The sequence below is a fragment of the Pezoporus wallicus genome, unplaced genomic scaffold (assembly GCF_028554395.1).
Source record: "Pezoporus wallicus isolate ANWC-B61680 ecotype Strahan unplaced genomic scaffold, APGP_CSIRO_Pwel_v1 contig_13809, whole genome shotgun sequence".
Lineage (NCBI taxonomy): Eukaryota > Metazoa > Chordata > Aves > Psittaciformes > Psittacidae > Pezoporus > Pezoporus wallicus.
Window position 1 is genome coordinate 210,051 of NW_026638706.1, and position 14,797 is coordinate 224,847.

The 14,797-nt window shown below is 47.0% G+C and overlaps 1 protein-coding gene across 2 annotated transcripts in view; it reads right to left on the reverse strand.

Annotated features, from left to right (window-relative positions):
* Positions 1 to 14,797, reverse strand: part of ADGRB1 (adhesion G protein-coupled receptor B1) — a 283,293-nt gene that overhangs the window by 107,545 nt on the left and 160,951 nt on the right. For both annotated transcript variants that reach the window (XM_057412111.1, XM_057412112.1), the window contains exons 16-17: positions 11,739 to 11,841; positions 10,505 to 10,548 (exon numbers count right to left, since the gene is read on the reverse strand). In XM_057412111.1, coding sequence (XP_057268094.1) covers positions 10,505 to 10,548; positions 11,739 to 11,841 — 147 coding nt within the window. The remainder of the gene's footprint in view (positions 1 to 10,504; positions 10,549 to 11,738; positions 11,842 to 14,797) is intronic.

Genomic DNA, 14,797 nt, shown 5'->3' on the forward strand with positions numbered 1-14,797 from the left:
AATGCAATTATGACCCTTTCCAATTTGGTTTTAGCTAGCAGTAGGGTGAATATATCAGCAAAAGCTGAGGGAAACTGAAGTACTTCCCACCCACTTTGCTGCCTGCACCAGAGAGAAACACTGGGATGAAACCTGCAGGATTCACCTCAGGAAGATTTAGACTTTTGCTGGGTCAGGCTTAAGGCCACCAAGCCAAGAACCAGGCTCTGATAGAGGGTGAATTTGTTCTATGGGTCTCCATCAGAGGCATGCAGCAACCCCCCTGCCTGCCTTACCATCCCATCAACATTAAACCACCCTGAGAGGCAGTTCTGACCTAAAGCAGAAAGCAGCTCTGGAAGATTAATACACATGTTCCAAAGGCTCATTATTGTAATCGAATCAAAGTGTTTGCAAAGCCCTGGAAAGGGCCTTGACAACTCTGAAAATCACTATATGCCATATAATGGGGCTTTCTGACTTTGCTGTGTCAGTTATTTTTCTTCCTGCAGCTCCAAACTGAGGGTTAAAGTGGATCCCAATAAATCTAATGGTCAGGGCAAAAAGGATGTGTCCTCCTCAGGAGGAGAGCTTTGCCCTTTGCCTTCCAGGAGAGCTCAGCACTGTGGATCTCCCTATGGGTCTCCCTTCCCCTACTCTCCCCATTCAGTCAGTAGGTTGGTTGCAAGACATTGATTGTCCCTGCAGTGGGAGAAACTGCTGTGCTCTACATAGAGACAGCTATAGAGTGGGCTGGATGCTGTGTGCATTTGTTAAGCTGCTTTACCACGCAGCTGAGAGGCCACCGTTAGCTCAGGCAGTGGGATGCACAGGCTGGTGTCTCGTGCCGTCACGCGCTCAGCCTTGCAGTGATTGCCCTGAGCATCCCTCGTCCTGTTCTGCATTGTGAAGACTCTAATTCACGTTGTGGTACTTGCTGCTGCTCACACAACCCAGGCATGATGGGCAGAAGAGGATGCGACATGAGCTCATCCTATGTGGATGACCAGTTCGATCCTATCGCTCATGTTTTGATCATCAGTTCTCAGTGATAAATATTAATGCTTATTTTTTCCTATTTACTATCACTTAATGCAGCTCCGAGCTCCAAGATTTCATGACATTTAGGAGAGCTGTCTGATGCTGTTAGCACAGCAGGCTCAGGGAAAACTGAGGCACAAAGCTTACACTGATTTACCCAGACACATAGAAAGTTCATCATTAGATGAAGGCTGTAGCCTGGGCACTGTGTCCTCCTTTCACTGCTGTGTTTGAGCAGAACACTTCATCTCCCAATGCAGTGCATGAGCAGTCAGGTGAAATAAAAGCATGCCCTTTTCTCCTCTTCAAAAATAGGGCCAAACTTCCCCCATCCTTATTCACAGCATGCCAGTTCTCTGCAATTCTCCACCACATCCATCAGTCCTACCCACCCATGAGCAATGCCACAGGTTCATAAACCTGTCTCTGCACCTTGACCATTTCCCATCACGAAAACGAGAGCTCTGCAAGGTATCTGGGACTGGAAGAGGCAATATTCCCTATTCTCCCACACCCCAGTTAGGTTCCTCACTGTGGGGCAACCCATTGCCTCGGCTATGGAATAAGTGCTGGTGGCTTTTTGTGACTGATTCACACAGCAGACAAGAGACACACCAAGAATACCAACTCAAGAGGGTTTTCTTCAGCCCAGTCAATAAAGAACAAACTCTTACATGGATACCAAGCCCCTCAAATTTAAGCAGCCTAAAATTATGATCATGGTGGGTGTTTCTGGCTTGCATGCAAATGTAGTTCATGGATTCACTTCAAAATGAGACATTTTAAGATGTTGCTGAACTTCTTTTTAAGTTTAAGAAGATCTGAAATTGCTTCAGTCTTGCAAAAAAGGGAAGTTGGAAAAGGAAGACTGATTTGGATACTTTTCCTTGTCTTCTTAACGCACACATAGGATGTAACCTGATGATTATCTACCTAGCATCTACCTCTGCTTTGGATTTTGTGGTTATAACACACCTCCTTCCTCACACTTCTGCAGCCCCCAGCTTCCAGCAAAGCCAAATGCTCCCGAGGATACAGGTTTGATATCATCAGGATCTGCAGGTTTAGAGGCAGAACCACCTGGGTATTCCTGCTCTGTTTGCAAACGGGCTTTCTTGTTCTCATAAATGGAGAATAAAATCAATCCAGCAGAAAAAACCATGGAGAAACAGTGACTACTCTAAGTTTTACACACAGAGGGTGCTGAGCATCCTGGTGAGTGCATGTGTTTCCCCCATGCACCTGAGCTTGCCTTGAGGTTGCTTCAGAGATACGCCCTATCCACTATCGAGTTGTTGGAGTTAGAGCACACCAAGGACAGGCTTCAAGCTTCCTTAGCCTCCTTTTTTCCCCTACACTAAAAGGCCTGGAGCTGTGAATTAGAGCTCTCCACCAGCACATACAGAGGCCTGTGGTCTGTTATTACATTCTCAGCACATATGAGGTACAACGCAGCCAAGCACCAAGTGAAATGCAGCAGAAATGCACCAAAGGGGTGGACATGAAGTCCCTTCATGCAACCTAAGAATTCAAGATGCATGTCCACCACATGCCCCTGAAAGCCATCAGCAGCCTGGGGCCAATGGCTACTGAAGGGCATGTGGCTGCTAAACTTGTCCCTTCCTATCTGCAAAGGGACTGTGAGTAAAGAGCATCTCGGCTTCAGAGCAAATAGCTGTAAATAAAGAGAGCAGGCAGGATGCAGGCAAAGCATGCAGCCCCAGGATGGCATGCACAGAATGCAGTGCAGAGGTTTGTGGGTGCACATCCCCCTGCGCACACACATATACACACACATACATTCTATAGCTCCTGCATGCATTTAGACATGCATTGTGCACATGACTTATTACATGGATAAAGGATGGTTTAGGTTAACAGCTTTATTCCGGTACTGGTGTACTCTGTACACATGCACATTTGTGCTGTCCACACACAAACACCTGCATACAAATGCTTGCACTTGCAGATGCCTTCATACCTCATGTGTGACACACACCAACAACACCCCTGATTGCACACAGAAACACACTAGTGTGTGTTTGTACTCGCATGCAGGCACCAGCACTCGTTCCCACACATTCACCCTTTTGCATCCTTGCACTTATGCCTTTATATGAATACATAGCACACACATGCATGGACACACAAACCACCCTGAACTCCATGGTTCTCTGATTCACAGTACACACTCAGCACTGAATTGAGGCTGGGAATCACACCACTGAGCCAAATACCCATTTCCATCCTCCAGGTCTGGCTTCTGCCAGTCCTATAAAGGGAATTAATTTATTCCACCCGTATTCCTGACCCCTTTACCAGGGAAGCAAGTGAAAAGCTGGAGCATTTGATTCAAAGCCTCTGAATCCTCTCTCCTCTTCCCCTTTCCCTTCTGTCAAAAGCCATTAAACCATGCTCTGTTGGCAGGCAGCAGAAGCCCTGTATCGTGTTGCTCAGCTTCTCCTGCATCCTGTGCTGTGAAAGGGGCTGGAGAAGAAGCCAGCTCCTGCTTTGCCAATCCCACAGGCAGTGCTGACTGCCGGGCAGCAGCTCAGTAAAGGCCAGAGTGTGACTCCTCTCCTAAATGGGGATGGGCATAGCCCTGTAGTCTGCTGGGACCTTGTGCCAGCTCCTTTGTGCTAACAGGGAACTGGACCACCTCTTTCCTGCAATACCTTAAGCCCAAATGACAAGGTATTCCCAGGAGAAGATGGCCACAGGGTAAGGCAGATGCCTGGGAAAATAGTGCTCTGGAATAGTTCTGCCTGATAATTCCAGCATCCCTATAGCCCAGGTCAAGCAGGGAAGCTAAATCCTAAGGCTCTGGAGGTGTGACTGTGTTTCATTGCATGAGACCTGTTTTGTCTGCTCTCACCCAAGGCTGAAATGGGGCTCCTGGGACCGTAATTCATCTGCCAATGGTTGCACACTGCAAGTGCAGCCAGACAGGCTGAATTAGGGGGTACTTTTAACTGGGTTTAGCACAGGGGAACTAATGGGAATATTCAGATCAACTTCCCTGCATGCCCCTGTGTAGACAGGCTTTGCAAGCACAGTGTTGCCTTCTTTTACAGGTATCCCCTCAATACCACTGCAGCTAGGTATATATATATGTGGGAAATATGTGTGTGTGTGTATATATATATATGTATGTGGGAAAGGCAGATTTGGAGCTGGAGCTAAAACTGAAGATGTTGGTTAAAAGCAGTGGAGCTGGAATGGGGATACTGGCCAACCCCAGCATGGACACCCTGCATGGAATCACATGAAGGGCATGTCATTGGCAACGCTGATCCCCCAAAGCCATCTGGGTTGTTGCAGTAGAAAATAGAAAATATATAGTGTGTCATACACGGGTCCAAAGGGGAGAAAAGTGCACTGATTTCTCATGAGGCTGTAGCAGGCTTCCCTTACTGTCTCTATCTGGGGGACTCATCTGTCTCTGTCAGCAGAGACAAGCTGTTACTTGTGTGCTTGATCTACAGTTCTAACAGGGCCATTAATGCAGTAGGTGATGGACAGCAGAGGAGGGAAGCAGTTTCTTGACTTCAGAAAGCTTTCCTTTAGAAGACAGGCACTGGGAGATGGATCAACTTGTGATGAGCAAAAAGTGCCCATGGGATGCTATAGGTACAAGCCCTTCTCTGTGACACTTTTCTGGACCTATTGTACCTTCCTTCCAAAGGAAAGCAGTGAGCAACCACCAAGACTGGGATTGTAGCCCCAGAAAGCACAGAAAACTTCCTTTCTCTTTACCCAGTGTATTAGGTGCTTTCCACAAGTAAGGTGAAGCCCATGGAGCCTACATAGTGTCCCGTTCCTCACACTGCCTTGCACCATACATCAGTGCATGACTTGCTTGTAATGGAACATGGACATGGAATCAGGAATTTAGACAGTTTGGAGATCAGACACTGCACATTCCACCCTGGAAACAGGAACTGGAGCCAAAGCAGCTGCACTGCTGGGATGATTGGACCATAAACACCCCAAAGAGCATAGACAATTGTATTGACATCTCTTCCCAGGATGTTTTGGGGGCTCCTCTGAGTCGTTCCAGATGAAACAAGCTGCAGAGCTCTCCCTGTTGATAGCAATTCCTTATGAGCACCTCCAGTTCTGCCAGCCCTTGGTCCACGCAGCCCTATCAACCATCCCCTTGAAGAACCAATACACACCCTGCAGCTCAAGCGGTTACTGTCAGACAAGCAGGACTGTCCTCAGCATCTAGGAGCTCTGGTTTAGGACCCTGTACAGGGACAGATGGATGGTCTACTTTGGCAGCACCATAAAACACTGCTCCATGAAGTTATAAACCCTTGCAGGAGATTTCTGCCTGACCTCAGCTGGGCATCAGGTCCAGCCTGGAGCCAGGAGGACGTGATTTAGCCTTGTCCCACTAGCTCAGGCACTGTTCATCTTCTCTATGCCTAACCTTGCTGTGCATGGGTCACCTTCCTGAACAGTGAGACCTATATTTCCCAAGTTAGAGAGGTTAAAGGCTTTAATTACTGGGACAAATGATCTTTCCCAAGGGAAAGTGAGATGCTCTTGAATCAAATCCACAGACTCCCAAGACACTTTCTCTTCCAAGAGCAAAAAGCTTTTATGCAAATATGTGGAAGGCCTCCTTAAGATCAGTTATTATAATGTCCAGCTATAACCATGATCCTCTTGGAGATGGAGAAGCAGAGAATAGATGGTGGCTGGAGCATGGAGATCCTTTAAGAGCAAGCATTCCCTGTGCGATGACAGGTCCCCTGGCTGGGACCTGCTGGATGCCACCCTCTGCATGTATAGGATTGGATTTCATACCTGTATTGGTGTTCACCATGAACCAAAACACAAGACACAGCTGGCTGGCTCAGTCCCTGATGTCAGCAAAGCAGGGAAGGTTGGAGAGGACAACTGGCATTCACCTGTGACTGTGGGTCTATCAGGCAGCCTAAGCTCATGTTTTCTCTCTAGGTACTCAGTGGCTTCTGACTGTTCCTTTCTATCTCACTACAGTCCTCAGCATTTGATTTGATCCCGCTCTCAAAGTACACCAAACCCCAGCTTTGGAGGTCTGAGCACACAGATTCATCATCCCCATGGGGCAGCAGTACTACTCTGTAACACTTACTAGCCCCTGCATCTTCCACTGCAGCCACGAAGCAATGATGCCACCACTATCAACAAACTTTGGCAACTGTCCCTTTGTTCCCATTGCCATGTTGCATTCTTGTTGTGGACCAGAGCAAGGCAGGTAAGCAACACAAACCTGGTGATGCGCGAGAACATAAGCACGTAAGATAGAGAGGGACTTTTTACAAGGGCATGTGGGGATACGGCAAGGGGGGATGGCTTTAAACTGGTGGAGGGGAGACTGAGATGAGCTCTTAGGCAGAAGCTCTTCCCTGTGAGGGTGCTGAAGCGCTGGCACAAGGTGCCCAGAGAAGCTGTGGCTGCCCCATCCCTGGCAGTGTTCAAGGCCAGGTTGGACGCAGGGGCTTGGAGCAAGCTGCTCTAGTGGAAGGTGTCCCTGCCCATTGCAGGGGTTGGAACTGGGTAAGCTTTAAGCTCCCTTCCCTTGTATGCTTCTATGACTGAATCTATCTGCTTCTTCCTTCCTGTACCAGCATTAGAAAGAGGGAGTAGGAGGCCAGGTCCTGCCTGGCTTTTAACTTCAGCAGAGCTAAGCAGCTAATAAATACACCGGATGAATACCCTTGGAGGAGAGCCAGAGAATCCCAAATCATTCTCCCATTTCAGCTTTCAATTTACCCAGCCAGCGCTATGCTCATTAATCACACTTGCAGCACCCAACACAACAGAAATTAGTCCCTGATCTTCTCCCCTCTTCTATCATGACATGAGGAGTTGGGGGCAAGAGGAAGAGAAAAGAGATAGAGAGGAGCCACCCACGAATCTAAGTCACTGAGAGGGGCTGGGATTAATAAATCAAAACTCCATTGTTAATATTACAAGCTTAAATATCTATCTAAATGCAAATGAATGAACACTCAGGGGTTCTTCCTCCTTTTTAAGTGCTCTGTTCAGAAGCACTTTCTTGGAGGAAGCACATGGGCACATGGTAATTGTCTGCTCTAATTGCAATTTTACAGTTCAACCTTTCAAAGCCTATGGAATTTAAGTGGCTTTTAAAGGGCTGGGCACATTTTGGATGGGATTGAAAGCTCAGGTGGCTGCAAGAACAGGCTGGAGCTCTCATGTTGGGATTGCTTTGAGTTTCCTGCCTTTGAACCTGTTAGGTCGCATCAGCTGCAAGGGGTTAAATCCAGAGGCTGGTTCACTGGAATCAGGAGGAGTTTGGATCTGCAGCTTCAGATGATGGCTATGAACATAGGGAAGGACTCTCTGGCCAGCCAGCCTTGGAGCAGAAGCATGGAAAGCCTGAGAAAGAGCAAGCTTAGGAGACAGCATTGTCTTCCTAACAAGCAACGCCATGGTAGCTTGGCTTGGGTTGTACAGAAAATGTGTCAGGGTGAATAACAGGTAGGAAAATGGGGCTGTAAAGGTCATTAAGTTGGCTAAAGCTGGGAAATGGGGTTTCCTGAGATTCACGCATTTGCACAATCACCTTATGAGCCTGATCAGTGGGAAAACCTCTAACTCAATGAGAGGGGTGGCAGGAAGGAGATGATGGAAGCAAAAAGGGGAGCCACAGAAGTGTGGCTGAAACCCAGGGTTCCCTGGCTCAGAATCACTAGTCATGACCTCTACCACACACCAGGCAACAGGTCCAGGGTACAAACAGGGGAAGTTCAGGTTCTATATAAGGAAGAAGTGTGAGGGTGGTGAGGCTGTGGCATAGGGTGCCCATACAAGTGGTAAATGCTCCATCCCTGGCAGTGTTCAAGGCCAGGTTGGACAGAGCCTTGGGTGACATGGTCTAATGTGAGGTGTCCCTGCCCATGGCAAGGGGTTGGAACTGGATGATCTTAAGGTCCTTTCCAGCCCAAACCATTCTATGGTTCTATGATTTTGTGAAAACCGTGATGCAAAACCCTTGACAGCTACAGTGTTATTCAAGCTCAAGGTGACCGTTCAAGCCTGGAGAAGAGGGTTTGCATAGTTTGCCTTTTATTAGGCTTTCAGGTTTTCCCAGGAGGTGATATTAGTAACAAATAAGCTTTAAGATGTTGCACAAACACCTTGGCAGCTCCCATTGCCAGAACAGAATCAGTTCTAGCTTTGGAACATCCCCTAGTAAAATCTGCTGACATCAGCATTCTGGATGGTTCAACTGCTTGAGATTGTAAGTGTTGATTGAATGCACTTGCAGGCGTGCACGCACACACCCATCAACACACAGAGAAAGCAGAGTCTTAACAGCAACATGTGCACAACCAATTCGCTGAAGTTTGGAAACTGTCCTTGAGAACTGAATCACAGCATCAGTGCCAAGAAATTGCCCTCTCAACTCTTAGTGTTGAGCCCATCCTTCCATGCCACGATAATGCAAGGATTAAAGACAACACATTCCTAATACCCTGCACTCCCACAGAGACAACAGGAAGCTGAACAAGCTGCCAAACCTTGGAAGTAAAAATGCAGAGAAGCCAGACCTTCCAGGGCAAAGCAGATGTGGCTACATTGAACTGGGCACTGTTTTGCCTCCAGATCAGCAATAGCATTCAAGCCTCCCAAGCCACGTTCAGCATTGGGCAACCCTTCATCTTTCTCATACCAGGCACATCTCAGTGCCAGCTCTGGCAGATATGTACTCAGCCTAAATGCCCTCACTCTCCCTTCAGATCCAACCATGTGCAAACTGGGTTTTGCTCTTTTCTTGCTTAGATAACAGCTAATTAAAAACAGCTCTGTGCATGGCAGGGAAACCCCTCCATCCTTCTGGACATAACCCTCTCTCTAGCATGTAGAAAGCCAAAACCAATGAGATGATGTGCAGAGCAGAAGAGGTGTTGGTTCCAACTTCTGCCTTGACTTGCCAAAAATGCATTTGTAGACAAGTGTTTTAATTGTATTCCAACATGAAGAGACAACAGATTTAGCAGAGAAGGCCAGGTCCTATCCATGCCACCTCCTGAGCCTGCCCATCTCTACACAAACCTCTATGCTGGGCTTGCCTACAGGCTCAGTGTGCTCTCTGGCATATAGGTAATGCAATAGAACCCTATTTAAGGGTGTATCTACATGCTGCCCCATAGGGCCACCATAGCCTCCTGCATCCCAACCATCTTCTCGCGCTGGAGCAATATTCACTACAACAGGCACAGGGACTGATTCTGCTACAAGACGGGTGTGATTTCACAAGCAGAATTCCCTCTCAGTTCTTCAGCTTTGCTTTGGATCCACTCATACATAGGAAATTAATGACAGACCAACAAGAACAGTAAGCTGACTGTAAATATGTTGCCTGCCTCTTTGTTTATATGCTACTTAATGGAGCATAAAAGAATAGATTCATTTTTCAGATGCTGCAGATAATAATAATAAATAATAATAATGAATGCAGAAGTATGTGCCAAAAGCATGAAATCCCAAGGAGAGAAACTGACTGTAAGCAGAGAAGAAGCCAGGTCGGTCCTCCAACTGAGATACAAAAGTCAATGAAGTAAAACCACCATTAAATCAAACACTTCGTATCCTTGTCAAGCTCATTCAGGATTTAAGACCACACTTTCAGAGTGTACTTTTCTAAGGTGCACACTCTCTGACAGCTACATCCCACATGAGATTTATGATCCTAAGTGCTTGTGGTAACTTGGGATTTCTTTTTCCCTTGCTGACCATAACCACATCACCCAAAACCTCCTGAACAGCACCAGTCATTGCAGAAATCCTGTCAGAAATCATTGTACTATATCACATAGATATATCATACACTCATCAGTACAACACATACTTCATCACTGCAGGCCATATTTGCAACAGCAGGCTCTGATTTTGCATTACTCTCCTTATGGTGCACAATTTGGGGTGAGCACTAAAGAGAGAGCCAAGCTCTGCTATGTTGAGCTCAATTTAGGGCAATCCGTGGATGACTCCACAGACCTGGCTCTCATTTCATGTATTCCTCATGTGGGGAAATCCAAAATTAGAAGAGTCAAAATAAGAGGCCCCTTTTGCAAAATGTAGGCTGGGGTCCAAAGCATCAAAGACAAATGCAAACACTCCTCCCGGTGAGCAGAAGCACACATGAGCATCTCTGTTAGGGCACTGAGAGACGTTTTGCTGGTGCAGGCATAGGATGCTCCCAGCATACAGGGTCCTTCATGAACTGTTCTGACAACATCTTTAAATATAAGACCCAGCTCAACTTGCACTAAAATACACAATCAGAAGGGATGCATTCCTTACCAAGGTAAAGGATTTTGCCAGCCCTGAAGGTGGACGCAAGCAAAAACCACGAGTAGAGACAGCAAGGGCTGAGACAGACTGCCACATCACTGCTAAAATTGTGGTGTTTTCACCCAAAAAGCCAAAGTAAGAGTAAAGAGAAACCCACAGAACTCACCCATCATTTTCATCCCACAGGATGCAGGTCTGGTTGGTGGTTCCCTGCCAGGAGACAAGAAAGGGAAAATGAAACAAATCAGTGGGGAACTGCTGTTGATGTTTGGGGAGACTACAGTTAAATATGGAGGTCCTGTAGAACAGCTTCCACTACTCTAAGCATGGTGTGTCTGTGATATACCAAATGGGCAATCACAGATCTCAGTCCTTGGAATAGTTTCTTTCATCCCTGGCTTGAAAGGCAAGACTGAAACAGTCCTCAGTTTGTTCTGCATCAACAGAACACGCAGAAGGATTTGACTGTATCTTTCCTGATTTAATTTACTGACTTTCTTCCTTTTTTCTCCTCTCCCACAGAATCCTTTTGCTGCTCCCTTCTGGAAAGTGGGTCAAATACAGCATGTGTTTTTGTGGGACATGGTGCTCAGAAGAGCCATATCCCTTCAGGAAGTGGTCAGGTGTCTTTAAAGCCCCCTAGAAGAGGTTTACCACTGACTCCAGCTGTGGCTGCCCTAGACCACCCTGGAAAGTCATTCAAGGAAAGTGCAAAGCAAAGACACAGCGGGTCTAATGTTCATGTTGCAGAGCCTCAGGAGGGCATCTGAAATCCACAGGAACAGGCCTTGGGGTACGTAAATGTCCATCACATACAGTATCTATGATATATCTGTTTAGGGTTGAGCAGGGCAGCCTAGAGGGGATCTTCCACTGCCTTTCAAAGCACTGATCACAACAATAACATACAAGTCTCCAGTTGTAGCTGAAGACTGCAAAGAACATCGCAAGTACTAATAGAAACAACCTTTCCCTTCCTAAGGAAGGGACGTAGCTCATGTTTTAATTAGCACACAGGTATTCTCCCTTGATTATGCCCGCAATGAAGTGGTGTGAGTTTGGAACAAGCACTCCCATGTTCCCTGTGCAAGAATTGCTGTCACCCTCCTCTTGCATTGGCAATGCCTGAGCAAGGAGCACAGAGTAAGGAAGGTTTTCAAGGCTGACCCATACAATGCATCCTTGGCAGTGAGCAACAAGAGGACCAACCAACACCAGCCTAATCTCAGAGCAAAGCCAAGTGCCTCATCAGGCTGTGTTAAGGGAGACTGAAGGGTCTTATATTGGCAAAAAGGTCTTAGGAGCCCATCAAAACCTCCTCCTTCCTTGCACCAACACATTCTTGCTATGTGGAAGCAAAGACATCTATGGGATGGTGCAGGTTCCCAGGAAACACTTACGTTGTAGAGGTGGGAGAATTCAATCTCCAAGGGGGTGAGGAGAGACCGGGGAAATGGTTTCACAGTCACGGAGATGACTTTGGAGTTCAGAACAGTGCCGTTTCTAAGAGGAAGAGAGGAAAGAAATGCTTTAAAGGAGACTGAATTACTTCTGCAGAGCAGTGAATCCCAATGCATTTGTCACTGGTGGTACAAATTTTAGGGTAGACAGTGCAAGAGTTGGCCCCATTACTTTAAAATACCATCAAAGACACTTGCTGCTGATGGACGCCATCCTCTGCCCATTGAGCTCCCCTCATAGCCACCCTACATCTATTACTCCAGTAATCAGATCATTCTATGAACCACAAAGCCACTGGACTTATAGATTGCATCTATCCCAGGAATAAAATGGTCCTGGACCCATTTTCAGTCCCTGACATGAAGAATCAGAACTCATGTGTTTTCAAAAGACCCCTCTGTTTTCCCTTTTAAAGGCTGCACTGCAGTAAATGCCAGGCAGGACATGGTACCTCTAACAGCATATCCATGGGGCAGCATTGTCTCCACTCTCTGAGGATTAAAAGCAAGTGGAAAGAGGCCAGACCTTTCCTGTTGATGTCTAAATGTCTGTGCTCAGACAAATACTCCAATAAATCTGGCAGCCCTGGGAGATCTGGCTGTCGGGAGAAGCAATAAGGGAGGAGATACTTCCCATACTGAGGCCAAAGCCTTTATAGGCACTTCTCTGGCCACGGAACATCTAAATACATAAGGGTTCCTGGTGTTTCTGCAGCAGGAAAAGACTTGGGTGTTTAAATAAGTGAAAGGTCCCCACAAAAAGCACTGAAAATGCTGCCCTTCTAAGATAACCATGAAGGAGTCAGCTGTAGAGTGGTACCCAGCATCAGGCAGCTCCCAGCCCTTTTGGCATCTATGAATGAAGGAAACCTTTCCTTATCCGAATCTCCACCGAATCTAAAGGCATTGGCAAAATTTTCAGCTTTCTTTCAGGGTCTTATCTTCCTTTTATAGAAGAATTAGGTGGAAAAGATTTGCACTTGCTTAACAGCAATAGTAGGTGCTTAGAAGCCATTATTCCACAAGCACCAGAGGGAACAATAACATTTTTAGCAGGGTGAAGAAAAAAAACAAAACACATTTTCCTTAGAAAACAGCACACAAAAAAAAAAAAAGAAAAAAGAAGAAAGAAGCAATAAAGCACAAATATCAGTCTACAAAGTAAAGGGGGAAGTGAGTGGGAGTAAATATCAGCTCTAGGCTTTGAAATGTAGGCAGCTGCAGATAGGCTAAAAATGGGAGCTGCTGAAAAGTAAACACCAGTGCATGTCTTCATTAGTATCTGTTGTCTCTAAGGGACAGTTTGTGGTTCAGTGCTGTTGAATATTTGCACGAGCAGCCTAGATGACAAAGAAACACCCTTTTGAAGCCTGTGGACCAGGTGAAAATTGATGGGATAAACAAAAGCAGCAGCAGCATTTGATCTTTCAGCATGGTGAGTCATTAGTACACAGAATGGTTTGGGTTGGAATGGACCTTAACACCATCCAGTTCCAACACCCCTGCCATGGGCAGGGACACCTCACACTAGACTGTGTCACCCAAGGCTTTGTCCAGCCTGGCCTTGAACACCACCAGGGATGGAGCATTCACAACCTCCCTGGGTAACCCATTCCAGTGCCTCACCACCCTTACAGTAAAGAACTTCTTCCTTATATCCAATCTAAACTTCCCTTGTTTGAGCCCATTACCCCTTGCCCTGTCACTACAGTCCCTAATGAAGGGAAATGAGTTGGACAGAAGGCTCTGTCCAACCTGGTCTTGAGCACTGCCAGGGATGGAGCATTCACCACTTCTTCAGGCAGCTTGTGCCTGCAGCTCAGAACCCTCACAGTAAAGAACTTCTTCCTTATATCTAACCTGAACTTCCCCTGTTCCAGTTTGAACCCATCACCCTTTGTCCTGTTGCTACAGTCCTTAATGAAGAGTCCCTCCCCAGCATCCTTATAGCCCCCTTCAGACACTGGCAGCTACTCTGAGGTCTCCACACAGCTTCTCTTCTCCAGGCTGAACAGCCCCAGTGTTCTCAGCCTGTCTCCATACAGGAGGTGCTCCAGCCCCTGATCATCCTTGTGGCCTCCTCTGGACTTGCTCCAACAGCTCCATGTCCTTCTTATGTTGAGGACACCAGAACTGCACACAGTGCTGCAAGTGGGGTCTCACAAGAGCGGAGGGGCAGGATCACCTCCTTTGACCTGCTGATTTATGAGCCCAGGATACAGCTGGTTTCTGGACTGCAAGTGCAGACTGTGAAGGTTTCTTAATGGCCAGGTAGTCACAGCAGAACCAGAAAATATCCAGGTGCATCCAAGAGCCAGGAAGTGCATCTGAGCTTGGAGGGTGCAAAGTCTGCATGTAGAGCATGGCTGTGCTCTGGGGAGCCATGGCCCAGAATGAACCCAGGGAGACTGACTTCAGGGCAAAGAGCTGTGACAGAAAGGACCAAAGGGATCCTGCATGGGAACAAGGAGATGAAGCAAACATCTCTATACACCCCTTCTTCTCAGGATGCCGCTGTACTGCTGGGTTCAATCCCACTTTGAGATGGGGAAACAGTTCAAAGGAGAGACACAAAATTGATCCAGGGGCTAGAAAATCAGACAAAAGTTTTATGCTGAGAGGCATGTCTGATGGTTTGCTGCATGTGGGGGAGTTTTCAGTCGCCCACCCAAAGGCTCGGTGCCTGGAAGTGAAATTCAGACAAATTCAGCCTTAAAATAAGAGATGATCTCCTAGAAGAGAAGGCAATAAAGCATCTGAGCAGCTTGCTGGGGGAGGCAAGAGACTCAGCGTCACGGGGAATCTTTCAGGAAGATGAGTTGTCCTTCCTAACAGCACGTTGCCATCCAGCTTCTGGGAACAAAGCAAAACACATCAAGATGTGGCTTGGACAGGAGTTCAGATGAGCTCAGAGGGCTCATAAACAGCTGTAAACGTGCTGTTTGGTACATGGGGATGTCAGGTACCGGGCTGTTGATTCTCCAGCTGCTGCCCGTGTC